At 52.4% G+C, this 27,679-nt stretch overlaps 2 protein-coding genes across 20 annotated transcripts; one reads left to right on the top strand and one right to left on the bottom strand.

Annotated features, from left to right (window-relative positions):
- Positions 1 to 547: 547 nt before the first annotated feature.
- Positions 548 to 20,399, bottom strand: LRRC3C (leucine rich repeat containing 3C). 11 transcript variants are annotated; one of them, XR_013406691.1, is made up of 4 exons: positions 20,266 to 20,332; positions 11,985 to 12,077; positions 2,275 to 3,490; positions 548 to 941 (listed from the first exon to the last, which is right to left on the bottom strand). XR_013406691.1 is itself a non-coding variant. In XM_077971511.1 (4 exons), the coding sequence occupies exons 3-4, from the start codon at positions 5,843 to 5,845 to the stop codon at positions 2,689 to 2,691; spliced, it is 828 nt and encodes a 275-aa protein (XP_077827637.1). In that variant the 5' UTR covers positions 5,846 to 5,926; positions 11,985 to 12,077; positions 20,266 to 20,345; the 3' UTR covers positions 2,429 to 2,688. The 11 variants fall into 11 exon arrangements, 2 of the variants coding, with proteins under 2 accessions (XP_014975036.2, XP_077827637.1); XR_013406690.1 differs by having other exon boundaries at positions 827 to 921; positions 2,121 to 3,490; XM_077971511.1 differs by lacking the exon at positions 548 to 941 and adding an exon at positions 5,820 to 5,926 and having other exon boundaries at positions 2,429 to 3,490; positions 20,266 to 20,345.
- A 67-nt stretch (positions 20,400 to 20,466) lies between these two features.
- Positions 20,467 to 26,987, top strand: ORMDL3 (ORMDL sphingolipid biosynthesis regulator 3). 9 transcript variants are annotated; one of them, XM_077968648.1, is made up of 6 exons: positions 21,099 to 22,448; positions 22,699 to 22,901; positions 23,257 to 23,307; positions 23,836 to 24,031; positions 24,770 to 24,921; positions 25,348 to 26,987. In XM_077968648.1, exons 4-6 carry the CDS (start codon positions 23,858 to 23,860, stop codon positions 25,481 to 25,483), a joined length of 462 nt encoding a protein of 153 aa, XP_077824774.1. In that variant the 5' UTR covers positions 21,099 to 22,448; positions 22,699 to 22,901; positions 23,257 to 23,307; positions 23,836 to 23,857; the 3' UTR covers positions 25,484 to 26,987.
- Positions 26,988 to 27,679: the final 692 nt, after the last annotated feature.

Genomic DNA, 27,679 nt, shown 5'->3' with positions numbered 1-27,679 from the left:
GGTTCCTGAGCCAGACTCCAGCATTTCCTGGTGGGAGAGTTTGGGACTGACATAGTGTGTCTCCCAGAAGAGTGTGCCTTTTCTCTCCCTCTGTCCCAGGCAGAAGGGCAGAAGCGGGTAACGTCACTGAGGCTGTCCAGCTGCCTCACCAGGCTTCTGTGGTTTCTCGGAACCCAGGGTCTTATGATCCCTGGTCCATGGCAGAGGTGAGGATGGGAGTGAAGCCAGTTACGCCACCCCCTCCTGCCTGCCCAGTGGACAAGCACAAGCCCGGGGTCAGGACGCTGAGGGAGCAGCCCGGGATTCTGGGGCAGTCGTTCCGGGCAGGAGCCTCTCTGAGTGTGTCGGCACAGCCCTGGCCAGTCTAGCAGATGGACTCCGGTGGCAGGGGCTGGGGAGCAGAAGGGGAGAGGGGAAGCTGGCCTCCAGCCCAGCAGGAGCACCCCCACCAAAGGGGTGGTGGAGGGCTGAAGACAAGCTCAGCACCCGTTCTTGTCACCAACAGACCACAGGTGCCCAGGAAAACGAGCAATCAGAGACCAGAGCATTGATAAAAGTGACTTTATTGAGTTGTCCAGGGATGTTCTGGGGTCTCCTCACTTCCCCCGCCCAGCTCTCCAGTCACCTGTCCCCAGCTCAGTCGTAGAGACCACCTTTCCCCCACGAGAAGGAGCTCAGGAAACTCATCAGTGTATAAAGGAGAAGACGGAGAGAGATTGGGACTCTCTGGATAGGGACCCTGAGCCGGAGGAGGGTATCCCCAATAGAGGGCACAGGAACAGGAGGAGCCTGGGGACAAGAGAAGCAAGAAGCCAGGGGAGGTTCTCAGTGGACGCTCTCAGTAGAGGCAGAGGGAGAAGAGAGGAGGAGCCCACAGTGTCTTTTTTTTTTTTGAGACGGAGTCTTGCTCTGTCGCGCAGGCTGGAGTGCAGTGGCGCGATCTCGGCTCACTGCAAGCTCCGCCTCCCGGGTTCACGCCATTCTCCTGCCTCAGTCTCCCAAGTAGCTTGGACTACAGGCACCCGCCACCACGCCTGGCCAATTTTTTGTATTTTTAGTAGAGACAGGGTTTCACCATGTTAGCTGGGATGGTCTCGATCTTCTGACCTTGTGATCTGCCTGCCTTGGCCTCCCAAAGTGCTGGGATTACAGGTGTGAACCACCACACCCGGCCCACAGTGTCATTTTAAATCTGGCCACAGCCTGGCTTTTGACCTCCCCTCCAGTTTGGTCCCACCCACCCTTCCCTTGCCCCTCTTTGCACCCTCTCTTCCAGCCCCAGGGTGAGTCTTGCTGCTGCCCAGACATTCTGAGTTATTTCACATCTTCCTTACCTTGTTCACACCTTTCATCTAGGGACCCTCTCTCCTCTCTCTTTTCTGTCCAAAACTCTCCCAATTTTTTTTGTTTTTTTTTTTTAGAGAAGGTCTTGATCTGTGGCCCAGGCTGGAGTGCAGTGGCATGATCTTGGCTCACTGCAGCCTCCACCTCCTGGGATCAAGTGATTCTCCTGCCTCAGCCTCATGAGTAGCTGGGGTTACAGATGCCTGCCACCACGCCCGGCTAATTTTTTGTATTTTTAGTAGAGACAGGTTCCTTGGAGGTGAGAGAGGTTGATGATGTCAGATTCTTAGAGAGCTAAGGCAAAATCATTTCTAGCAGTTTGAACTCCCTTTAGTCCAATGGGGGAGGCAGTCCCTCTCTTTGGAATAAGCTCCCTGGGATGCCTCTGGCTTTGATGCCCCTCACTCTGTAGGAGACCTCAGTTTTAGGATTGCGCTTTTGAAGCCTCTGTTTGTGAGTCCAGTTCAGGAAGGGGTGGGGCTTCACTCCCCCTCAGCTGGGGGCTCCCTCAGGGTACCCTTGGCTTTCTCTCCCTCTCTAGGCCTCTGCTCTGTAGGGCAGGAAGAAGCTGGTGGCAGAAGGGCTGTATAGGTCTGTAATGATCCGAGGGGTTCATGTTGCATGCTGCCTTGGGTGATCCACCCACCTGAGTCAGTTCAGGCCGGGCACGGTGTCTCACGCCTGTAATCCCAGCACTTTGGGAGGCCAAGGCGGGCAGATCACGAGGTCAAGAGATCGAGACCATCCTGGCCAACATGGTGAAACCTCAATTCTACTAAAAAATACAAAAATTAGCTCGGTGTGGTGGCGCACGCCTGTAGTCCCAGCTACTGGGGAGGCTGAGGTGGAGAATCACTTGAACCTGGGAGGCAGAGGTTGCAGTGAGCCGAGATCCTACCACTGCACTCCAGTCTGGCGACACAGCAAGACTCCATCTCAAAGAAAAAAAGAAAGAGAAAAAAAGAATCAGTTCAAACATCCTACAGCGAAGCCTTTGAAATTGCCCGGGGCCAGGTGCAGGCTCCCTCCTCAACCTGCCCCCCATAGCCCCTCCTCTCTTGCTCCCACCCCACCTGCTGTCATTCTCTGTTGTGGGTTTTCTGAGTCTAGCACAATCCAGGCACAGAGTAGGCACCAAAAAACTCCAGGCACCAAAGATGGTGTTGGTTAAGATGACACAGAGAGAGAGAGAGAGAGCCAGCGCAGGTATTTAGGGGGAATAAAGGAGGGAGGGGTGGGATGGGCTTGGGGGCAGGGGTGAAGCTGCACAGGAGGCAGAGGGGGTCAGAGGAGAGGGCATAGGGGTAGGAGCGTGGGGTGTGGCTGGAGGAGCATCCTGGGTCATCAGACCACTGTGCTGAGGATGGAGGAATCCTCAGAACGCACGGGCAGCACTGGGGCCCGCTTGAGGGAGCGCCGGGTCTCATCTCGGTTCTGCCACACATAACGCACCAGATAAGCCACCACAAGTGTCAGCCAGCCCCCCATGGTGACCAGCAGGGCCACATCGGTGCTCCTCCGGGCCCCGCCCCGCCCTGCCCCACACAGCTCTTCCTCCCCTGCCAGCAGCAGGAACTCCTGCCCCACGAGGTCCGGTCGGGCTCCTGGGCCACACACGATGCCTGTCCCAGTGCCTGGCGCCAGCCTCACCTGCTGGAGCACTTCCTGGAGGGCGCAGTCGCAGTGCCATGGGTTGGCGGATAGGTTCACTTGGATCTGTAGTCCCACAAAGGCCTCCACGGGCACCGAGGCCAGCTGGTTGGCAGAGAGGTCGAGGTGGCGCAGCGTGCCCTCCAGGCCCTGGAAAGCCGCCCCTGAGAGGTGGGCAAGGGCATTATGGGACAGATCCAGCTCCTCCAGGACAGGCAGGTTCTGGAAGGCACCAGCAGGCACAGATGCCAGCTGGTTGGCATCGAGGTAGAGCTTGCGGGTGTTGTTGGGGATGCCAGAGGGCACAGTCCTCAGACCTGCCTGGCTGCAGCGGAATGTCTGTTCACCTGCTTCCTTTGCCACATAGCAGCCCCGGGGAGGCACCAGGGGGCTGGGCACAGTACCCCCTGTGCCTATCATCAGCAGGAGGGACAGGAGGTGACCTGCTGTTGGGAGCATGGCCATAAATTGGCATAGTCCTGGAGTGGAGTAGGATCTGGGGAAGAAGAGGCCACATAAAAGAAGAGTGAGTCAAGAGAATCGCATGCCCCACCACCAGCTTTCTCCTCCTGAGGTCCCTCTGGGGAGTGTCTTTGGGCCGGGGCCTCTTCTCTGGGGGCTTCTCTCAAGCCTGGGTGACTTTTTCACTTCCTTCTTGGGGTCTCTCTTGATTTAAGGCTCCTCAATAGGGCCTTTTGGGTAAAGGGTCTTTTGCGCTTGAAACTCTTTTAGGTTCTATTGATTCTAGAAGGTTAATCTATGAGGCCTTGTTGGCCATTCTGGGTCTTCGGGTTTCTAAGTTTCTGCCTCTGTCCATGTATTGATTCCTGTCATCGGAATAAAGTCTTCTTCCCCTACCTACCTGGGAGGCTGCCAAGTGGGCTAGGTAGGCACCAGAAGGTCTAGTTGGCACTCGTGTGATGGAGACAAGGGGGACAGATGAGCGATAGGGTGTCAGGGCGTCCAGCTAGGCCAGGTGACGAGGTAAAATGGACCTCTGACCCCACCTTCTATGCCCTTCTACCCCTTTTCTGGGAGCATCCACCCCTCTGCCTGCCCCAGCTCTGTCCTCTCTGCTCTGCACTTTCTCCCTCCTCCTCCCCATCCTCCTCCATTCTTCTCACCCCTGTTGGTGGCAGAGCCTTCTCGAGTGCAGGTGCCCTCTCCCTGGATGGAGGCTCCCTGCTGCTGGGCTCTGGAGACCCGCTTCCTCCTCCAGAAGCCCTGTTTGCTCGCAGCTGCTGAAAGTTGGGGGCTGGGACCCAAGAGTGTTGGGTTTCCTGGCATGTGACTCCGGGCCCAGGTGTCGGATACCTGAGCCATGGTGTGGCCAGGCAATGCCAAGAGAGGGCAGATCCTGGACCCTGATGAACTCTGTCGTGGGGAGACCAGGCCCCAGTTCCATTCCCTGCACCAGGCTCCCCTCCCAAGGTCTTGATGCTGCCATCTTCCATCACTCCTCAAGGCTGAAACTCTGCTTCCCAGAACCCTTCTTCCTTACCCAGAACCTGGCTGGGCAGAAGGATCCCTTCGTGGCAGGCCTGGCAGGCAGAACTGGGTGGGCCCCATCCCACATCCACTGTCTCCAGCAACCAGTATCCCTCCAACTCCATTCCTCCCCCTATCCCCTTCTGCCCTTCTTCCACGCTCAGTGGCCCCTTCTTCCATGGTGAGCAAACTTCCCCTAGCCTTTCCTTGGAAAACATGTCTGTCTGGGGTTCCTCATCTCCTGGCTCCTCACTGTGCCCAGCCCTCTTGCCTGCCAGGAGTGCTGTAGTTCAACTTTAGTTTGTTCTCTGTGTGGTGGATTGATTGCCTCTCTAGGAGTTGGAAGTTCTTTAAGGCACCTGAAGACTGATGTGGTTGTCTCTGAGTTTTCCTGCTGATTTTATGATCTGGATGAGAACTGACTCAGGTTCTCTCAGTTTGCTGGAGCCCCGGACTCTCAGGTTGGCACTTTGAATTCTCCCTCAGGCCTGGGCACCAAAGAAGGCTTGGATGACTTGTTCCTCTAGGGCGTCCCTACCCCAGGCATCATTTGCAGGCCATGCCACTCCTCGATACCACCCTCTCCTGATGTTCACTGGGTAGTGGGAAAGAAGGATTTCAAGGCAGAAGATGAGATTCATGTGTGACCGTAGGGTTGGGAGGACCCGCCAGGGTTGAATCGATGTGAAGGTACTTTGTGAAGTGCTGTGCAAAGGCTAGTTGTTAGGATTACTGACTTCCAGAATGCATCATGGTCTTCCTCCATGATTTCATTACCCACGCCAGGCTTTTCCCCTCCACTTCCTCTCGTATGCTGTGCAGGGGCAGGGATGACAAGGGGTCATAGATGTGATCCATGTGGATGACCCATCTCATTTCTTAGCCCATGGTGGCTTATCCCCTGCAACTCCCTTGACCCTCAAGTCCAACCACATGACACCTCCTGTGGCACCATCCTACCTACAGTATCTCCAGTTCGGTGCTGGGATTCAGAGCCTCAATGATTGATAGAGCTCAAAGGAAGGGACCAGCCAGTTGAACCCTCCTTAGTTTGCAGACAGGTAAACTGAGGCCCAGAATGTGACCCGAGTTACACAGTGTCAGTGGCCAAAGACCAGAGCCCAGTTTTCTGACTCCTTGTCCAACCACTTTTCATTGCCTGCTAGCAGCTGTTACCTCTGTGCCACGCTTACCAATACCCTACATCCTTGCCTGTTGAGCCTGATGGTACCCACGGTATTGTATTGTATGGAACCTGGAAGCCCTCCTGCCAGGTGAAAGAGGTGGAAAAGAACGGGAGAGTGGGGTGTCACAAAGACTAGGAAGGATATACTTACGCAAAGGAAGATGAGGTCACACGCATTGGAGATCTTTCTGAGAAGGATTTTTCTTGCTGGATTTTGCAAGACTATGGGTGACCAGGACTGGACATGGAATTGTATAGCTCAGTGCAAAATAAAAATGGGGCGTGTGTGGGGGGGTCCCTTGTTTCAAAAACCTGTTAAGAATTTCTTCCTTTTTTTTTTTTTTTTTTTTTTTTAAGATAGAGTCTCACTCTGTGGCCCAGGCTGGAGTGCAGTGCTGTAACCTCGGCTCACTGCAACCTCTGCCTCCCAGGTTAAAACGATTCTCCTGCTTTAGGCTCCCAAGTAGCTGAGACTATAGGTGCCTGCCACCATACCCAGCTAATTTTTGTATTTTTAGTAGAGACAGGGATTCACCATATTGGCCAGGCTGGTCTCAAACTCCTGACCTCAAGTGATCCACCCACCTTGGCCTCGAAAAGTGCTGGGATTACAGGTGTGAGCCACCATGCCCAGGCGAAAGCTGTTAAGAATTTCAAGGCCTTGCCAGGTGTGGTGGCTCACGCCTGTAATCCTAGCTCTTTGGGAGGCCAAGGTGGGTGGATCACTTGAGGCCAAGAGTTTGAGACCAGCCTGACCAACATGGCGAAACACCATCTCTACTAAAAATACAAAAAATTAACTGGCCTGTGGTGGTGCACACCTGTAATCCCAGCTATTTGGGAGGCTGAGGCATGAGAATCACTTGAACCCAGGAGGCAGAGGTTTCATTGAGCTAAGATTGCGCCTCTTCACTACAGCCTAGGTGACGCATCAAGGCCCTGTCTCAAAAAAAAAAAAAGATTTTCAAGGCTGGGTGCAGTGGCTCATGCCTATAATCTTAGCACTTTGGGTGGCCAAGGATCAAGGAGCCTCACGAGTTTGAGACTGGCCTGTGCAACATAGTAAAACCTCGTCTCTACCAAAACAAACAAACAAACAAACAAACAAAAAATTGTCCAAATACAGTTTCTACAAAAAGAAAAAATAAATCAACGGACCATGGTGGCACATAGGCACATATTTGTATTCCTAGCTACTCGGGAGGCTGAGGTGGGAGGATGGCTTGAGCCTGGGAAGTGGAGGCTGCAGTGAGCTGTGATTGCACCACTGCACTGTAGCCTGGGTGACAGTGTGCGACTCTGTCTCTAAAAAATAAAAATAAAAAAGAATTTCAAGATGACGACAGCAGCACAGTGTAAAACCAAGTTGCAGGGCTCTTCTGAGCACAGGGCATGAGGTCTTGTGGGACCTCGTCGGCTGCATGCCTGTGAGGCTGGCCCTGCAGGTTACCTTTGAACAAGCAGTTTCAGAAGCATGATGGGGACTAGATCGGATGGTAGGATACCAGATGATATCATCTCTGAGGATGTACTCACCACAGACTCATTTCTGTGATATCAACAGGGGCATTTTGCAGACTCACATTTGTCTAAGGAATCAGATAACTTTCTACACTTAGGCAGGAGAAGCAACAAGCAATCCTTTTCTCTGAGGGTTACTTGTCAATAAGGCCAGACACTCTGCTGCTGGCTACTTGGGTGTCCATTTTGGGACTGTCGCTGAATGTGGGACAGAAAGCTGATCAATCCTCCCTTTCCCCCTGTTCCTCTCTCACACTGGGCAGGGGCTTTAACTGAGGCACGAGAATTGAGCCTGGCTGTTGATGGAGGGTTATTTCCTTCTAAGACTAGGGCAGCTTCCGGGAAAACAGTGGGACTAGGGTGTCCAGCACAGCAGCTGTGGGAGAAGCAGGAGCCCAGCCGGAGCTGTGGATGTGGCTAATTAAGGAAGGCTGAGTGCAGACTCAGTGAAGGAGGGAGATCTGAGGCGAGGGAGGAACCACACTTAGGACAGTGCACACTGCAGACTAGGGACTGCAGAGTTGGAGCAGAAATTCTCTGCCATTCATTTATTTGTTTATTCATTCAGTGAGAATTTCCTGTGAGCCTTGTATGCTAGTCGAAGGAAACATAGACAGGGTTCTTAAGGTGCTGGGTCTATGTCAGGGTTCTCAAAACACCCTGCACATTCAAATCACTTGGGGAGCTTTTACAAATTAGTTATGCTGGGGTTAACATCTGGACCAATTACATTAAAATCTCTGTGCATGGGGTCTAGGCACTGGTTTCTTTCAAAAGCTCCCCAGATATGTCTAACGTGCAGCCTGGGTTGAGAATTGTTGGTCTGGAGGGAGACACAGACATGTCTCCACAATGCTTTGATGTGATGCCTGCATTAATTGATGTTTGTACAAGGAGCTGTGAAGCATAGAGAGAATAAGTATTAATAACATGGCAGAACTATCCCTTCCCTCCTACTACCAGATAACACACATGGCTTTGGGAGTGGCAATGCACTCAGTCCTTGACAATTCAACCTGATTGATCTTCTCAGCCATCAGAAATCCTGTTGCCTACTTCTCCAATCTCCTTTGCAGCTGAGGGCGGCCCAATTCTGGTCAATGGCATCTAAGCAGAAGTTTGCAGAATAGGTTTGTGGGACAGTCTTTGATTTGCTGGTAAGAGAGGATGGGGCTGGGGCTCTGCTCTTCTCCGTACTTTTTTTTTTTTTTTTTGAAATGGAGTCTCTGTCACCCAGGCTGGAGTGCAATAGTGCGATCTCGGTTCACTACAACCTTCACTTCCCGGATTCAAGCAATTCTCCTGCCTCAGCCTCCTGAATAGCTGGGATTACAGGCCTGCACCACCACACCTAGGTAATTTTTGTATTTTTAGAAGAGATGAGGTTTCACCATGTTGGCCAGGCTGGTCTTGAACTCCTAACCTCCAGTGATCTACCTTCCATGGCCTCCCAAAGTGTGGGATTACAGGCATGAGCCACTGCACTGGCCTTTTTTTTTTCTTGACAGAGGGTATCACTGTGTTGCCCAGGCTGGAGTGCAATGGTACAGACACAGCTCACTGCAGCCTTGACCCCCACCAAACTCAATCAATCCTCCTGCCTCAGCCTCCTATGTAGCTGGGACCACAGACATGTGCCACCACAATGAGACAATTTTTGTTTTTGTTTTTGTAGAGATGAGGGTGTCACTTTGTTGCCCAGGCTGGTCTCAAACTCCTAGGGTTCCTGCCTCAGCCCCCACAAAAGTGCTGGTGATTACAGGCATGAGCCACCATGCCCGGCCCCTACTTTGAACATGAAAGGGTCAACTCAGGCCATCTCGTGGCCATGAGACAACAAAGCATAAAGGGAAGGTTGAATATTATTGAGATGTTGGCCTGGAAATCACTGAGCTACTCAACCAACACCAGCAACCGCCACCTCTAGACTCAATACGTGAGAAAGAGAACCCCCTAATCTCAGTGCTTCTCAATTTGGCTGCATACTGGAATACAGGCAGTTTTGAAAACTCCTCATGCCTGGGTACACCCACGGAGATTTTGATTGAGTTAATCTGGCATGTGTCTGGTGATGGAGATCTTTTTTCTTTTTGAGACAGAGTCTCACTCTGTCACCCAGGCTAGACTACAGTGGCACCATCTCGGCTCACTGTAGCCTCTACCTCCTGGGTTCAAGAGATTCTCCTGCCTCAGCCTCCCAAGTAGCTGGGATTACAGGCACACGCCACTATGCCCAGCTAATTTTTGTATTTTTAGTAGAGATGGGTTTTCTCCATGTTGGCCAGGCTGGTCTCGAACTCCTGACCTCAGGTGATCCACCTGCCTCAGCCTCCCAAAGTCCTGGGATCACAGGCGTGAGCCACCGTGCCTGGCCAGGTGATGGGAATTTTCAAAAGCTCCTCAGGTGATTCTAATGGCAATCTAGGGTAAGAATCATTATTTGGGTTTTCTGTTGCTTTCCGCTGAGAGCATCCTTAACTGGTACACTAGCTTTTCCAGGGTGCAATCAAGGAAGACTTCACCAAGGAGTGACATTTGAGCTGAGCTTTAAAGGGTGAGTTACTCAGGTGGTGAAGCAGAGCGTGCAAAAGCAAGGGAGCATGAAAGGGCTTGGCTTCCAGATCACCGCGTGGATGGAGGGGGTGGTGGCAAAGGCCAGGGGTAAAGAAGTAAAAAGGGAGCAGATCCTTGTGGCTTGCATACCATGAATGCATTGGGACTTGATTCTGTGGCTTATTGATTAAAAAGGTGTTATTTAGTTTTTATTATTTTATTTATTTATTTTTTTGAGACGGAGTTTCACTCTTGTTGCCCAGGCTGGAGTGCAATGGCATGATCTCAGCTCACTGAAACCTCTGCCTCCCAGGTTCAAGCGATTCTCCTGCCTCAGTCTGCAGAGTAGCTGGGATTACAGGCACCCGCCACGACGCCTGGCTAATTTTTGTATTTTCAGTAGAGACGGGGTTTCTTCTGACCTCAGGTGATCTGCCTGCCTTGGCCTCCCAAAGTGCTGGGATTACAGGCATGAGCCACTGCGCCCGGCCTATTTATTTAGTTTTTTTGAGATGGAGTCTCCCTCTGTCACCCAGGCTGGAGTGCAGTGGCTTGATCTCGGCTCACTGCAATCTCTGCCTCCCAGGTTCAAGCGATTCTCCTGCCTCAGCCTCCCGAGTAGCTAGGATTACAGGTGTGCACCACCATGCCCGGCCAATTTTTCTTTTTATTCTTGTATTTATTTATTTTTTTAGTAGAGACGGGGTTTTACCATGTTGGCCAGGCTGGTCTTGAACTCCTGACCTCAAGTGATCCTTCGACCTCGGCCTCCCAAAGTGTTGGGATTACAGGCGTGAGTCATTGTGCTCGGCCAAGTTTTTATTTATTTTATTTTTTATTTTTATTTTTTTATTATTATTATTTTTTTCATTAAAGAACAGTCGAAATTTATTGAAAGTTTCTCAGGGATGAAGAGGAGGGGCTTACACAACAGGGATGAAGAGGAGGGGCATCATAACAAAAACGAAATTTTTGAGTATTCTTTCCCCTGCCCCTGACTCCAATGTTCCATTACATACATCCATGGCCCAAAATATCTTTAAATTAAAAAACTGAAAACCTCCACCTTGCTCCTCACCATGCCCTCTTTCCTCCCCACCCTTAGTCCTTGCCCTCTGTGTCCCTTTATCCCTTTATGCAGAAGTAATCTTAGCCTCTTGTGATTTAATTTTTCCTGTCATTTTGAATGTTCGGGTGGAGAAGGGGAGTGGAAGTTACAAGGAAGAAGGGACAAAAGTGTGTTGGGGAAGACTTATCTGATAATATATTCACAGTACTTTAGAAAAACCAAGTTTTTATTTTTATTTTTTTCGAGACAGGGTCCCACTCTGTCTCCCAGCCTGTAGTGCAGTGGTGGCATCACAGCCCACTGTAACCTCAACCTCCCCAGGCTCAGGAGATCCTTCCACCTCGGCCTCCCAAGGGGCTAGAACCAGAGGTGTATGCCATCATGCCCAGCTAATTTTTTTTTTTTTTTTTTTTTGTATTTTTGTGTAGAGATGAGGTTTGGTCATATTGCACAGGCTGGTTTCAAACTCCTGGGTTCAAGTGATCCGCCCACCTCAGTTTCCCAAAGTGTTGGGATTACAAGCATGAGCCACCGCATCTGGTCAGATTGAAAGGTTTTAAAATTAGATTTGATATTTGGATCACTATGTTGGTTGTGTCGGGATGTATTGGTGGCAGGAAAACAAGTTATGGCAAAGGTCTAGGTGTGAGATGATAAAGACCTGAGGGGACACATGGCATGGAACTGGAAGAGCCATCACTAGGGAGTCCCACGCTCTGTCTTGGCCTGTGCAGTGCCTGGGGAAATTCTTGGGCTAGACCCGAGACCAGCAGATGTTTATGCCACGGGGCAAATCCTTTCTGTTTTCTGGACCCTCACAGTCTCTGAGATCCTGTCTAGCCTGATGCTCCACATGTCTAGAATGGCAGGCAGGGAAGAGGCTGAGGCATGGCAGGGCCCTGGCTCCCAAGTTCAGGGCCCAGGAAAGGGAGCCTCTGAGCCTCCCACCGCAGGCAGTCTGAGTCACAGCTCCTCCCTCTAAGGGTGGTAACTCTATATCCCCAACATGTGACCCTGGGGGAAAGAAGTTCAGCAGGCCTCCATCCCCTTCCCTCCCTGATGTTGGAGACCCCCAGGTCCAGCCTGGATAGGGGGATAACTGAAAGGAAGATAGATAGATAGATACATAGATAAATAGATAGATAGATGATAGAGAAGATAAAGAAGGGCTACCTTCTGTATCAGGTCAGCCAGGGACCCATCGAATGCCAGGCTACTGGGCAGTTTCGGGGGGAGGACAACAAAGGCCTCTGCTATTCTTCTTCCCTGCGGAAAAGAGCAAGGGGTGTACACATATACTTCATGCTGCCATGCTTGGAGGTACTCTCTCATTTACTTAACACATATCTGAGCACGTACTGTGTACCAGGGCCTCTTAGGCACTGGGGATTCAGAGTTGTGTGTGTTTTTTGAGACAGGTCTCGTTCTGTCATCCAGGCTGGACCGCAGTGGCATGATCACAGCTCACTTGTAGCCTCAACCTCCTGGGCTCAAGCCATCTTCCCACCTCACCCTCCCAAGTAGCTGTGACTACAGGCGTGCACCACCACGCCCAGCTAACTTTTGTATTTTTGTGTAGAGCCACCTGCGCCTGTCTGAGAACATTAAATGTCCCCCAACGAATGAGGGAAGACTGGTGTGTGCACAAATACAGCCATCTGATCACCTAGGGGTGGGCTTGGACTGAGGCATCTGCCAGGGTCACAGGAGCCTGGAGGATGAAGCTTGGACATTGGGGAAGGCTGCACCGAGAAGGTGACAGGTGAGGTAGGCCTTGAGGGATGTATAGGAGTCCATCAGATGGAAAAGGGTAGGAGGCTGAGACAAGAACAAGGGAGAGCTGTGTGGCTGTGGTCGGGGATATGCATTTCTGTCAGAGGCATGTGAACCAGAGCAACTCCATCTTAAATAGAAGCTGGGTAAAATGAGGCTGAACCCTATGGCTAAGGCATTCTAAGTCACAGGATGAGATAGGAGGTCAGCATAAAATACAGGTCATAAAGACCTTGCTGATAAAACAGGTTGCAGTAAAGGAGCTGGCCAAAACCCATCAAAACCAAAACAGCAACCACAGTGACCTCTGGTTGTCCTCACTGCTACACTTTCAGCAGCGCCATGACAGTTTACAAACACCATGGCAACGTCAGGAAGTTACCTTAAATGGCCTAAAGAGGGGAGCATGAATAACCCACCCCTTGTTTAGTGTATCATCAAGAAATAACCATAAAAATGGGCAACCAGCAGCCCTCGGGGCTGCTCTGTCTATTGAGTAGCTATTCTTTTGTTCCTTTACTTCCTTAATAAACTTGCTTTTACTTCGCACTGTGGACTCGCCCTGAATTCTTTCTTGTGTGAGATCCAAGAACCCTCTCTTGGGGTCTGGATTGGGACCCCTTTCTGGTAACAGTTCTGTTACATAGTTCAGTTAACATTTATTGAGAATTCACCCTGTTCAGGAAATGCAAACGTGAGACAGGGAGCGAGCCTAGCAGCCTAGGGGGAGGCAGTTCTGTACCAGACAAATAAAGCCCTCTGCCCAGTGCCTGCAACATAGCAAACAATAATGTTTGCTGTGATTGTTACTGAAGGAGGAGCTGGCCTTAGGCAGGAGAAGGTGATCTGGGAACAGTGGCCACTGAGATTTCTAGACAGGTGAGGATAGGAGGCTAGGAGTAGGAGGAACTCAGTTGGTAGGGAGCTAGGGGGTCTTGTCTTGAACCTACTGTGTTTATATCCATTGTCCTTTTGATCTGAAATACTTCCAGTTTTCTAACTGCTTTTGTTCATGGGAGAGTGTCAGTTGTCCATATCAAAGAATATGCAGGTTGAGGGGTTCCTAAGGTACCTCCCTGCACTTGGTTCCCCGGGGAGGTTCTTGTTCCCAGGCACAGACTGGAGGATGGGGGCCCAGTGGCCCTGACCGGTTCAGCCCTTTCTCTGCACAGCCCAAAGTAGCCAACCACAGGACTGGGTGAGGGAGGCAGAACAGAGTGCCCGCGGGCGATGCTGCCAGTCTCGCACCCGCTCCTGGCTTCTGACTGGCTCAGTAGTTTTCTGGAGGGTCACTCGCTGCTCTTTTGTCTGCTTAACATCTGCCCTCCCCTCCCCCTCCTTCTTCCCACCACGTGCCTGGGATATCCCCCACCTAAACAAAAATAAAAACACAACTGTCAATGAAATAAGCAGTTCTTTCCTTCCTTGCACTTGCTCTGGACATGACCTCACCGCCCGACCTTCAGGAAGCAGGCTGGGGAGGAGGGGAGGGGTAGGAGTGGAGAGGTGGCATTCTTTCCCCCAGGGGAAGGGGCTCTGTTTCTTTTTTTTTTTTTTTTTTTTGAGCTGGAGTCTCGCTCTGTCGCCCAGGCTGGAGTGCCGTGGTGAGATCTGCAAGCTCCGCCTCCCGGGTTCACACCACTCTCCTGCCTCAGCCTCCTGAGTAGCTGGGACTATAGATGCCCGCCACCACGCTCGGCTAATTTTTGTATTTTCGGTAGAGATGGGGTTTCACCGTATTAGCCAGGATGGTCTTGATCTCCTGACCTCGTGATCTGCCCGCCTTGGCCTCCCAAAGTGCTGGGATTACAGGTGTGAGCCATGGCGCCCGGCCGGGGGCTCTGTTCCTGACACCCCTCCTCTCAGCTTCTAAACACGGCCAGCAGCATCCCGGGAACACGTTCGGTCCCCGCTAGACGGTGTATCTCTCACAAGCAGAGGCCCAATCACCACTCCCAGATCACCAGATGAAAGCACACTGAGGCTGGGGAACGTGTCTAACTCAGCAGCCTAAGGAGCTCCAGAGGGCAGGGAGAGCCTGTGACAGAGGCTCATTTTGTTTTAAAACACTTTTCATAAAAAATTTAAAAGTAATATCACATTATGCAAAGTTTGAAACTAGAGAATGAAAAAGATCACCCTGAATCCCTTCATCCTGATTCAAGGTTATTTTTTTATTGTTGTCTTTCTCTCTCTCTCTCTCTCTCTCTCTCTCTTTCTTTCTTTTTTTGAGACAAAGTTCTGCTCTTGTTGCCCAGGCTGGAGTGCAATGGCATGATCTCTGCTCACTGCAGCCTCCGCCTCCTGGGTTCAAGCAATTCTCCCGCCTCAGTCTTCCCAGTAACTGGGATTACAGGGGCACGCCACTGTGCCCAGCTAATTTTTGCATTTTTAGTAGAGACGGGGTTTCACCACGTTGGCCAGGCTGGTCTCGAACTCCTAACCTCAGATGATCCACCTACCTCGGCCTTCCAAAGTTCTGGGATTACAGGCATGAGTCACTGGGCCCAGCTGTTGTTGTTTTAGGAGACAGGGCTTGCTGTATCACCCAGGCTGGAGTGAAATAGCGAGATCATAGCTCACTGCAGCCTTGAACTCCTTGGGCTTACACGATCCTCCTGCCTTAGCCTCCTGAGTAGCTGGGACTATAGGAACGCACCACCATGCCCGGCTAATTTATTTTTATTTTTTATAGAGATGGTGGTGGTGGTGGTGGGGGGGGTCTCATTATGTTGCCCAGACTGGTCTTGAACTCCTGGCCTCAAGCTATCCTCCCGCCTCAGCTTCCCAAAATGCTGGGATTACAGGCTTGAGTCACAGTGCCCAGCCCAAGGTCTGTTTTTATTTTGTTGAATTTCCATAACCCTAGTAAAGTAGATGCTCAAATATCATTCAAACATGGAATGAATTAATAAAAGGCAACACATACTGAGCACTTAATTATGTGCCAGGAATTGTTTCAAGTGTTTCATTTCACATTTACTGACCCATTTAATATCCACAGCATGAGGTGGGTATTATCATGATCATCACCATCTTCATTTACTTTATTTTTTCCAAACACCAGTGTCACTTGCCAATTTATTTAGCAACAAGGTAGCTGAAGCACAGAGAGGTTCAGTAACTTGCTTAAGGTTACACAGCTGGTAACTAGAGGAGCTGCGAGTTGAACCCTGGCAGTCTGGTGCCACAGGACATTACTAGTGTTGCTCTATTTTGGCTTATCGTAATCATTAATGTATATGCAGGTTTAGACTTTTTTTTTTTTTTTTTTTTTTTTGAGACGGAGTCTCGCTCTGTCGCCCAGGCTGGAGTGCAGTGGCCGGATCTCAGCTCACTGCAAGCTCCGCCTCCCAGGTTCACGCCTCCCAGGTTCACGCCATTCTCCTGCCTCAGCCTCCCGAGTAGCTGGGACCACAGGCGCCCGCCGCCTCGCCCGGCTAATTTTTTGTATTTTTTAGTAGAGACGGGGTTTCACCATGTTAGCCAGGATGGTCTCGATCTCCTGACCTCGTGATCCGCCCATCTCGGCCTCCCAAAGTGCTGGGATTACGGGCTTGAGCCACCGCGCCCGGCCAGGTTTAGACTTTTTATTATGAACAGTTTTAAAAATAAAAAAGTAGAGAAAATAGCCCAGGCACGGTGGCTCATGCCTGTAATCCCAGCACTTTGGGAGGCCAAGGTGGGAAGATCACTTGAGGTCAGGAGTTCAAAACCAGCCTGGCAAACATGGTGAAATCCCGTCTCAACTAAAAATACAAAAATTACCGTGATGTAGTGGCGTGCACCTGTAATCCCAGCTACTTGGGAGGCTGAGGCAGGAGAATCTCTTCACCCGGGGAGGCGGAGGTTGCAGTGAGCCACTGAGATTGTGCCACTGTGCTCCAGCTTGGGTGACAGAGTGGGACTCTGTCTAAAAAAAAAGTAGAGAAAATAATATAAGGAACTTCATGTCCTCATCACACAGCTTCAATAATTATCACCTCATGGCCCATCTTATTATTTCCCTAATGTTCCCAGTCCAGATTATTTTGAAGCAAATGCAATCACCATATCTTTCAGTCTTTTTTTTTTTTTTTTTTTTTGAGACAAAGTCTCACTCTGTCACCCAGGCAGAGTGCAGTGGCATAATCTCGGCTCACTGCAACCTCTGCCTCCCAGGTTCAAGCAATTCTCCTGCCTCAGCCTCCTGAATAGCTGGGGCTACAGGCATGTGCCACCATGCCTGACTAATTTTTTGTATTTTTAGTAGAGATGCGGTTTTACCATGCTGGCCAGGCTGGTCTCAAACTCCTGACCTTGTGAGCCGCCTGCCTCACCTCCCAAAGTGCTGGGATGACAGGTGTGGGCCAAGGAAGATTTCTTTTTTTTTTTTTTTTTTTTTGAGACGAAGTCTCGCTCTTGTCCCCCAGGCTGGAATGCAATGGCATGATCTCGGTTCACTGCCACCTCCGCCTCCCAGGTTCAAACGATTCTCCTGCCTCAGCCTCCTAAGTAGCTGGGATTACAGGTGCCTGCCACCACGCCTGGCTAATTTTTGTATTTTTAGTAAAGGCGGGGTTTCGCCATGTTGGCCAGGCTGGTCTCGAACTCCTGACCTCAGATGATCCACCCGGATCAGCCTCCCAAAGTGTTGGGATTACAGGCGTGAGCCACCGCACCAGGCCATGGAGGACTTTTTTAAATTAAGAGAACAATCTTACCACAATTCCATATCATGCCTGAATATTTAGAATTCTTTAATATCATTGAATACCTTGTCAGTATTCAAATTTGCCTGATAACTTAATAAAATCTTTTTTTTTTTTTGAGACAGAGCCTTGCTCTGTCGCCCAGGCTGGAGTGCCAATGGTGCAATCTCGGCTCACTACAAACTCTGCCTCTCAGGTTCAAGCGATTCTCTTGCTTCAGCCTCCCGAGTAGCTGGGATTACAGGCGCCCACCACCACATCCAGCTAATTTTTGTAGTTTTAGTAGAGACGGAGTTTCACCACGTTGGCCAGGCTGGTCTCGAACTCCTGACCTCAGGTGATCCGCCTGCCTTGGCCTCCCAAAGTGCTGGGGTTACAGGCATGTGCCACCATGCCCGGCCTTTTTTTTTTTTTTTTTTTTTTTTTTTTTTTTTTTAAGTCAGTTTGCTTGAATCAGGATCCAAATAAAACTTTTAGTTGATATCACTTAATTTATTTTAATCTGTAAGTCTCTCTCCCTCTTTTTTATTCCTTTTTTTTTTTTTTTGAGACAGGGTCTCACTCTGCTGCCCAGACTAGAATGCAGTGGCACAATCACAGGTCACTGCAGCCTTGACCTCCCGGGCTCAACTGATCCTCCCACCTCAGCCTCCTGAGTAGCTGCAACTATAGACACACCACCATGCCCAGCTAATTTTTGTATTTTTTGTAGACATGGGGTTTTACCATGTTGTCTAGGATGGTCTCGAACTCCTGGACTCAAGCCTTGGCCTCCCAAAGTACTGGGATTACAGGCGTGAGTCATCATACCTGGCCCCAATTTTATTTGTTAAGGGAATTGAGTGTTTGTCCTAATTTTCTTCATTCTAGACTTTGCTGACTATATCCCTGGGGAATGTATCTTATGTTATTTTGTGTCCTTATTTTTTCATATAACTTAGCAAACATTTCCCCATACTGCCACAGGGTTTTCATAATCTGTCCTAAATGGCTTCATACTATTCCATCCAGTGGATATACTGTAATTTTTTTCTTGGGCATTTGGTTGCTTTCAGTTTTTCACTACTATAAATATTGCTGGAATGAACATCCTGACACATTGCAGCTTTTCCTGTACATGGGATGACTTCCTTAGAATATGCTACCAGAAGTGTAATTATGGCTGTGAGGCATGGAGAATTTTTCAGCTTCTTGGCACACAGTGACAATTGTTTGTCCAAGGGTTTGTGTGTCCCCCAGCACCAAATAAGAGAGCTGTCACCCACTCTGAGTAGTGCTTAGGGCTATTCACAGTTGAAGAACGTTTGGGGAAGACATGGTAATTATGAGGGCAGATTTAGAGAAGGAGAAAGATGATGACAGGGACTCCGGCTAAATAAAGCAGAAAGTGATCTGCAATTTACCACAAACCTAGAATGAGTCAGAACTCTGTTCATTCCTATTGTGAAAAAAAAAAAATCCTTGATAATAGTGCATGACATGTCCAGTAATCTTTCTGTTAGACTCTGCATTAGTCAGAACCTCATTGGAGACGTGGACTCAGTCTGGGTCACTGAACTTCATAGAGATGTCAGGAAACTGACCAAGACCCAGAGGGCTCGATTAACTTGATGGAGGATGAAGAATCCCAGAGAAAAATCAAAGGAGTCAAGCAGGCTCACTTCGGAAAAAACAGGCACCTTTCTTGCCTTAATGCGGGGGAGGTTTCTGTGAAAAGAACAACACTGGGTTTGCTTATGTCTGCAGAAAGATGCCTATAAGGAAAGGCACCTCCACAAACCAGGAGAAACTTCCATAGGACACAGGCAGAGCTATTTCAGACTCGGGTGATTATTTCGATCTTGGGATGAGCCCTTTTGGGGCCATTGGCCCTGGAAATATTCAAGAAGCTGCCTGTTCTGCTCTGGGTGGTTCAAATACCCACCTGCCTGGTGACCACCAAGTGTCTCTGGGGGTCCCACTCCAGCTGTGTGACAACTGTTTCCTGGCAGCTCCCTGGGGAAGGAAGGGTAGGTGGAGTCCGAGTGAAGTGCTCCCCAGTTTCCCTGGGCTAGCCTTTTCCTTCATGTTCCCTCACTTTCAGTTCAGGGTGCCATGAACTGCCATTCAGAGTCAGGTTGGCATGCCATGACATCATCTGATCTTGATATTCCAGCCCTGCCCTGCACAGAGTGGACTTAGAAAGAAGCTGGGTAGGGAGTTGAAACTACTCAGACAAGGCCTCTTGGTGACATGGAGAATGGGAGTCACCGAGGAGACCTCAAGAGCAACCTCCTAAAGTAATATTAAGTAGATTCATACAATGCAACAGGTGCTTTACATACATTTTTTTGGGTTCCCACAACATTGGAGGTGGGGTTTCACAGGTGTGGAATTGGAGATTAAGACAAGTAATTTGCCCAAGGTCACATTGCCAATAAAGGAGGGCCTGCCCTATGTCTACCAGGCAGTAAAGTCTGTGCCCTTGCCTTTAGACGATGCAGATGTGAAAACTGTAGACCAGAACCTCTCATTCAAAGCCACAAAAGCTGACCTGAGACAGAAACTCAGGCTCCTTACTACTGATCAAGGAATCTATGATACGTGGCTTCTTCTCACGTCAGGTGCAGGGAGGCCAAGGAAGTGGCCCGGTCCGCGGCAGCCTGGGCCAAGAGTGACTGAGAAGGAGAAGGCAGGCTCCGTTCTGGGCCCTCCAGACCCTCACCCCAGCCAATGTTGTGAAAAACTCGCTCCCAGGAGGGCCCAGCAGGGCAAAGGGCCAGGCTAGTCTGTTTCTGGAGGAGCCAATCTGGGGCCGGGGCGGAGGCAGCCAGGTGCAGTGGAAAAACCCTGTACTTGGGGTCAGAATATCTGGGTTTCGATCCAGTCTGGGACCCAGCAAAGACCTACAGCAAGTTACTTACAAGTCCGAGTCTCCTCATCTGCAAAACTGGGGCACAGATAAAATACACTTGAAGGGCACAGGAGCAAAAGTTGGAATTGTTACGCACCAAAATTCTATCATCCGATCTGACCACGTCACGGTGCAACTTCCAACAGCGCGTCCCCGGAGAGTCCGGGAACGGAGCCCAGGAAAAACTACAACTCCCAGGAGCGTCGGGCGGGCCGGCCAGGAACCAGCAGAGGAAACTACAACTCCCAGGAGGCGTCGGGCGTGCCGGCGCGGGGCGGTGACGTCGCGGGGGCCGGCGCGGAGCGCTGATTCGGCCGGAGCTGCCAGCGGGGAGGCTGCCGCCGCGGGTTGTTACAGCTGCTGGAGCAGCAGCGGACCCCGCTCCCGGGAACCGTTCCCGGGCCCTCGATATCCGGCCCCGCACGGTGAGCCCAGACGGAACCAGGAGGCCCCAGGGCTAGGGGAGGGGCGGGAGGGAAGGTAGGAGCTGCTGGGGAGGCGCCCCGGGCTGGATAGACGGGGGCAGAGGGAGTGGGGGGTGGAGGGAGTGCATCAGCCGAGGGGGTGCTGCGGCTGGGGAGGTGGCCAAGGAATAAAGTGCGAGCTGGAGGCTGGGGGTGGAACGTCGGGAGGAGCGCCTCGGCTAGGGGTGGGAGGCGGGGAGCGGCTGGGCTTCTGGGATAAACGTTTGGCTGCTTCCAGGGCTGGGTGAACGCGTGGAGATGGCTGTGGGGTCCCGGACCTGGCCGGGTTCCGAGTGCCAGGACCCAGACTGGGCAACAGAGCGGGACCCCTCCCCCCGGCCCCGCGCCCGAGGTCTCACTCAGAAAACCCCAACAACAGTGAGGACTCCGCCTCTTCGCTCCTCCTCTCCTCTGCTTACTGCGGGTTCGCCTGGGCACTCGCTTTCCGCTCCCACCGCCCTCCCCCAGTCGGGGTGGCTGGGCCAAAGTTGAGATGTGATCAGCTGTGGTCCTGCAGCTTGGGGGGTGGGCGGAATGGAAGTGGCATCGTGACGTGCTCCCGCGGACTCCCCTTTGGGGTCCCCATCCAGGCCCGGATGTTTTGTGCTCCTCTTCCAAGACAGGGGGTTTGCTGTTGTGAGGGCTGCTCTTTCCTGGGGGAGGGAATGGGAAGGGCTCACCTGGTGGCTGCCCTGGTGGTGCTCAGCCTTGGCTTGAGTGTCTGGCATACTGGCTGGGCCCGAATATTTGTGCGTGGAGCCAAGCGGGTGGGGAGGGAAGAAGGGGGAAAGAGCTACCAGCAAAAAAGTGGTTAACAGAACAGAGTTGCTGCAGGCTCTGGTTTGAGGCAGGTTATGAAACCACATCAGGGCCCGGCACTAAGCAGCCACCTGCCAGCTGTGGCAGCAGAAGTTTTTAGCTCAGCTCCTGTAGACCTAGTCGACCTGTGCCAGCCTCTTCTCTCTGTTTCTCCCCATCTAGGGGAGGGGTCGGTTGGTTGGTTTACTAATGGAAGTGATATGTGCCCGTAGTCACACGAAAGTCTCAAGAGTGTTTCCTGGCTGCCAGTCTTTTTGTTAGTTTATTGATCTCTTCTTTTTCAGGGGTGTCTGGTGGTTTCCTGCTCTCAGGGTACCTAGTGTTTAGGCTTCAGGAAGAAGCTTTCGGGGGTGTCGGCTGGGACCTAGGTCTAGTCTTTTCCTAGGCTCATCGAGTTTTGTTGGCTGCCCTGTGAAAGCCAGAAAGGGGTATGGGGTCCTGTGGTCTGGGATTCCACGAGGCTTTTGGCACTCTTGGACAACTACTAGGAAGGGTTAGTGGGCTTTCTACACCAGCACCTCTGTAGGTGCGGGTTACAGAGAGGTGATGGGGTGGCGGTTTCAGGTCAGACTTGGGACGCTGTTTCCCTCTCCTTAGAGGTAAGTCCTTCAGAGCCCTCACTTCTCAGCCACATGCCACCCTCTCGTCTCAGGTGGAGGCTTTTGCGTAGTAGCTGTCCCAGGGGCTGCTAGAGTAGCTGAAGCCCCAAGGCCCTGGGAAGATAAACAGTGGGAGCCAGCTCTGGCTTTCTAGATGCTAGGATTTCTGTTAGGCTCCATTATCCAGCCTCATGGGCTGCACTGATGGGTCCCAGGAGCATCACTGCAATCAGAGTGCGCCCCAGGCTGGCGCACAGGTGTTTGCTTGTTGGGATGGTGTGTTGTGGGTCACGTTTGCCCTGAGGTCTCTAAGCTTGGAGCTGTCTGAGAAGAGGAAACTTGCTCCTCTTATCCTGGAAGTAAAGAACTGGCCCCTGAGGATTCAGGCTCCTGTGCAGGTTTGGCTAGTTCCTAGTCAGAAGTAGATAGCATGTGGGTCTGAGGGGGTTGCTGCAGGGGCGTGAGGCAGGTGGCCTTCCGGGTACTTCTAGAATATCTCTATCTGGGAGTCTTCTCTGCATTCCCAGGAAAGATGGGGCTGTTAACATGGTGATGATCTTATGGTCTTTAGCAAGCAGGACCCTACCTCAGATAGGGAGGTGAGCCAGTACACAGGTGCCGTCCGTCTCCGCTTTCTCCTGGTCACAGGGCCCTCAGGGATCTGGGGACAGCCAAGCTCTGGACAAGGGGCAGATCATTCCACCCCTTCCTTCTCTACTTCCCTCTGCTCACTGTGGGTTGCGGCCACCTCCTGGCTCCTCCTGCTGCAGGACTCCCACCGTTGGTGCTGGGCAGGGGAAGGCATGGTGCTAATGTACACCTGGAAACAGGTGCTGAGAGGGGAGGCTGAGGTGAGGATGGGCAGGACAGAGAAGAACGGGGCCAGGAGGAAGACCACAGGTTCGAGTCTGTGCCCTTGGGAGACATATGTTGATGTGGGTTCCAGCGCTCTGTGGGAGTTATAGGTGTTGGCCACATTCTCTATCCTCGCCTCTCTTGTGGGGAAAAGGACCCTGGTGGTTTGGCAGCGGAGTGGGTGGCAGCACAAGGGTTGGCCTGAGTGGCTGCCAAATGGAGAAGACATCCAGATGGGTTATTTTGTGTCACCCAGGAGGGGTGCCTTCCAGGTCCGGGCAAAGGTTGTCGCTAGTCTGTTGTTTTCTTCTATCTTCCTCCCTCCCCACTTCCCTCTTTGTACCTGATCAGTCCTCCTAAGTTGGGGTTTGGGGAGATCCAGAATTGAAAAAATTAGAGGAGGTGAGTGGATGCAGTGACCTCAAAATAGTTCGTCCACTGCTGCCTGTACCCACAGGCCTCACTTCTTTCCCTCCTGATGGGAAGGGCTTAAGAGTGGATGTCCCACATCAGGCCCTCAGTGAGACACAGTCCAGCAGGGGTTGTGCTGAGTGAGAATTCTGTCTCTGGGGCTTTGTCGGCAGAGGGTCCTCATGGGAGTGCCATAGGGGGTGAGGCTGGGGGATGGGCCTTGACTTCTCTGCTCTGGGGCTGCATGCCTCTTGATGACCTGTCCTCCGATGCCCTGCCAGGGCCCAGTCCCAATGGGATAATGCGTGGGGCAGCCTGCTGTTTATCCCAGCCCAGCAGCAGGAAATGAGTAGAGCTAAGTCCACATGGACTTTCTCCACCTTCCATGCTTGAGAATCAAAAGAGTGGAACTGCCTGGAGTTCTCAGGGAAGGAAGAGCCTGCCTCCCAGTGGGATCCGAGGGTGAGAGGGGGCAGGGAAAGCAGTGTGACCTGTCTGACCTGTGCTGCTTGTTTGCAGAACAGTGGAGAGGGGCAGCAGGATGAATGTGGGCACAGCGCACAGCGAGGTGAACCCCAACACGCGGGTGATGAACAGCCGTGGCATCTGGCTCTCCTACGTGCTGGCCATCGGGCTCCTCCACGTTGTGCTGCTGAGCATCCCCTTCGTGAGTGTGCCTGTCGTCTGGACCCTCACCAACCTCATCCACAACATGGTGAGAGCCTGCCTGCTGCCTGCTCCTGCCCTCTGGGCTGCTCTTTGGCAGGGCTGAGGGATAGGAGGAGCCTGTTGGGCCTGGCCCAGATGTCAGGGTGACGTACTGACGTCTGCCTCCAGAGCCCAGGCCTAGTCCTTATCTCTCTGCCTTGCTCCCCCTTCTGGGTTCCTGCCCTGTGTACCATGATAAGAATCAAATCTGCAGATTTTTCCACATCTCTCGGGTGGGGTGGCTGTGGGCCTGGAAGATGTGCCCCTGAGAGCTAAACAAAGGACTCCAGAGAGTTCCTAGGACCCGGGAGTCCTGGTGCCTAGGCTGGTACAGAAATGCCCCTTTCTCAAGTTAGCTTCTCGAACCGTCTTCTACTCTTGCCCTTCCCTGCTCCCTCACCACTTGCTACCTTGCCCTCTTTGGAGGGTAAGCAGGGTTTAGTCCCATCTGCTTGCCTCCTCCCAGCAGGCACAGGGGGCTATGAGTGGCCTGGAGGGGCAGCATCTCGGTGCCTGTCTCGTGGCTACGCATTCTCATGCCAGGCCTAGCCTGTCCCCCAGGGAGTCCCCTTGTTCTTCTCCTGCCAGGCTCCCAGCTTCTTCCTGACCTCCAGCCCACATCCCCCTGCCCAGCAGAGGGAGGCTCCAGATCACTGGGAGTTACTTCTGTCTGTGACTGGGTGGAGGAACTGGGCAGGGGGCCCTTTTCCCTTTTGTATCCTCTAACAAAGACCTCGTCCTCCAGGGCATGTATATCTTCCTGCACACGGTGAAGGGGACACCCTTTGAGACCCCGGACCAGGGCAAGGCGAGGCTGCTAACCCACTGGGAGCAGATGGACTATGGGGTCCAGTTCACGGCCTCTCGGAAGTTCTTGACCATCACACCCATCGTGTTGTGAGTGCCTGGGCTACAGGAAGACACCAGCAGGCAGGGCAAGGCCTGGAGGACCCCAGGGCCCAGTCATGCTTATTAACCCTGCTGTGGCTCCTGGTGTAGGGATGAACAGAGGAAGTTGGAATATTCCTGGGTCTTAGACTGAGCTCAGGCTTTGGGCCTCCCTGGCCCCGTCTTTCCTCCATTGGAGCTTTCTTCCTGCTAGTGAGATAGGCCCACAGGCTTGGGGTGAAGTTGGGAGGTGGGGGCCCCGCTGGGCCGGGAGGGGCCTTTTTAGCCTGAGAGCTCTTGCTTCTTACTCTGGTCTGGGGATCTCTTCTGTAACTCCTTAGCCGTCAGGATTCTGCCTTTCCCTACACAGGAAGTGAGGGAGGAAGGGGTCCTCCCAACAGTCTTTTATCTCTCTCCTCACCCTTCCCCTCCCAGGTACTTCCTCACCAGCTTCTACACTAAGTACGACCAGATCCACTTCGTCCTCAACACTGTGTCTCTGATGAGCGTGCTCATCCCCAAGCTGCCCCAGCTCCACGGAGTCCGGATTTTTGGAATCAATAAGTACTGAGGGTGCAGCCCCTTCCCCTGCCCAGGGTGGCAGGGGAGGGGTAGGGTAAAAGGCATGTGCTGTGACACTGAAGACAGAAAGAAGAAGCCTCTGGACACTGCCAGAGATGGGGGTTGAGCCTCTGGGCCTAGTTTCCCCCCTGGCTTCCCCCAGTAGCCAACTTGGAGTAGCTTGTAGTGGGGTTGGGGTAGGCCCCCCGGGCTCTGACTTTTTCTGAAGTTTTTGATCTTTTCCTTTTGCTTTTTGAATAGAGACTCCATGGAGGTGGTCATGGAATGGGCTTGGCTCCTGGGCTGAACATGGACCACGCAGTTGGGACAGGCGGCCAGGGGAAAAACCCCTGCTCACTTGTTTGCCCTCAGGCAGCCAAAGCACTTTAACCCCTGTGGAGGGAGCGGAGGGCGGTACGGCTTCTGGATTGTGTCACTGTGATTCCTAGGTTTTTTCGATGACACGCAGTGTGTGCTTTTGTGTATGGAAGCAAATGTGGGATGGGGCCTTGCCCTTCTGGGTAGAGAGCTGTCTGATCCAAGTCTCAGGCTTTTGGCAGCTTCCCTGCAGCGCACCCGGGGCCCTGGGTGGGAGTGGGGAGGGTCAGGTGGGGGGAGATGGGGTGGAGTGTGGATGGCTTGGTCCCAGAGGTGAGGGGCCAGGATTGCTGCCATCCTGGCCTGGTGGAGGTTGGGGAGCTGTAGGGGGTTAATGAGTCGAGACTTAGAAGAATGGGGCCACATAGCAGCAGAGGACTGGTGTAAGGGAGGGAGGGGTAGGGACACGAGCTAGACCCAGTCTCCTTTGGGATGTGGGCAGGGAGGGAAGCAGGCTTGGAGCGTTGATTTACCCACAGAATGTGATAGTAATAGGGGAGGGAGGCTGCTGTGGGCTTAACTCCTGGGTTGGCTGTTGGGTGGACAGGTGGGGAAAAGGCCCATGAGTCATTGTAAGCACAGGTCCAACTTGGCCCTGACTCCCGCAGGGGTACGGGGAAGCTGTGACAGAAACAATGGATGCTGTAGTCCTCTGCAGGCCCTCACCCCTTAGCTTCCTCATGCAGACTGGCACTGGGCAGGGCCTCTTATGTGGCAGGCACATGTGGCGCTGTGAGGCCACCCCACGTGGGGTCGGTGGTGAGAGTCCTGTAGGATCCCTGCTCAAGCAGCACAGAGGAAGGAGCAAGGCGTGGCCTGTAGGCACTGTCTCAGCCTGCAGAGAAGAAAGTGAGGCCGGGAGCCTGAGCCTGGGCCGGGGCCTCCTCCCTCCCCAGTTCGACTAGGGACAGTGTTAATTTTGAAAAGGCGTGGGTCCCTGTGTCCTCTTCCAGGGGCCTGAGGGAGCAGGAGAGGTCACTGGGCCTGTTTTCTGCCTCCTGGCCCTGCATCTCCCACCCCATGTATCATAGGGAACTTTCACCTTAAAATCTTTCTAAGCAAAGTGTGAATAGGATTTTTACTCCCTTTGTACAGTATTCTGAGAAACGCAAATAAAAGGGCAACATGTTCCTGTTTCCCTGTGTCTGGTCTCTGCTTCCTGGAAGGCTGAGGGGAGGGGGCAGGGGTGTGGGCACAGCTCCGGCTGAGGTGCTGGTGGGGTATCAGTGCAGCTCTGACGGTGGCGGGAGGGGCGCTGGGACTGCTGGGCTTTCTGCTGGCTTCAGCAGGGAAATCCCCCAAGGGGGCTGTGAGGGAACTGGCAGCGACGGCAGCAGTAGTCAGAGAGCAAAATTCTCTGTGCTTTTGCCTGGCTGTTCTCCGACTGGTCTTGCGCCTTGACCCCACAGGCTGGGGTGACCTGTGTCGTGGCCAGGGAGGGGGGCAGTCCGGCAATGGTTTACACATGGAACCAGGGTCCCAAGCGGTGCCCAGTCCTTCCCAGTAAATCCCCAGCCCTTCTCCAGTTTCTCACTTCTCTCCCAAAGGCTTTTCCCCAGTCACCTCTCCCCTGGGAGTGCTGTGTTTCCTTCTGGCCTTTCAGTGGAGGGGACTTTTCATACTTCCTGCTCCCACCATAAGCCTGAGTGGCAGGGGAAGAGGTTCTGGGGACTTTCTGAGGCCACCATGGCTAGGAGAGAGGAGTCCTATAGCAAGGAATCCTTATCTCACGAGGGCACTGACCTTCCAGTGTGTTCTGCGCAGTATGAGCTGCTATTCTCAGGAGAGGCACAAAGTCCCAGATAGAAGGGAGGGGCTGCCCCCAGCA

This window comes from Macaca mulatta, chromosome 16 (assembly GCF_049350105.2).
Source record: "Macaca mulatta isolate MMU2019108-1 chromosome 16, T2T-MMU8v2.0, whole genome shotgun sequence".
NCBI classification, from domain to species: Eukaryota; Metazoa; Chordata; class Mammalia; order Primates; family Cercopithecidae; genus Macaca; species Macaca mulatta.
Note: the sequence above shows the minus strand (reverse complement) of the source record. Positions and strands in the feature narration are given on the sequence as shown.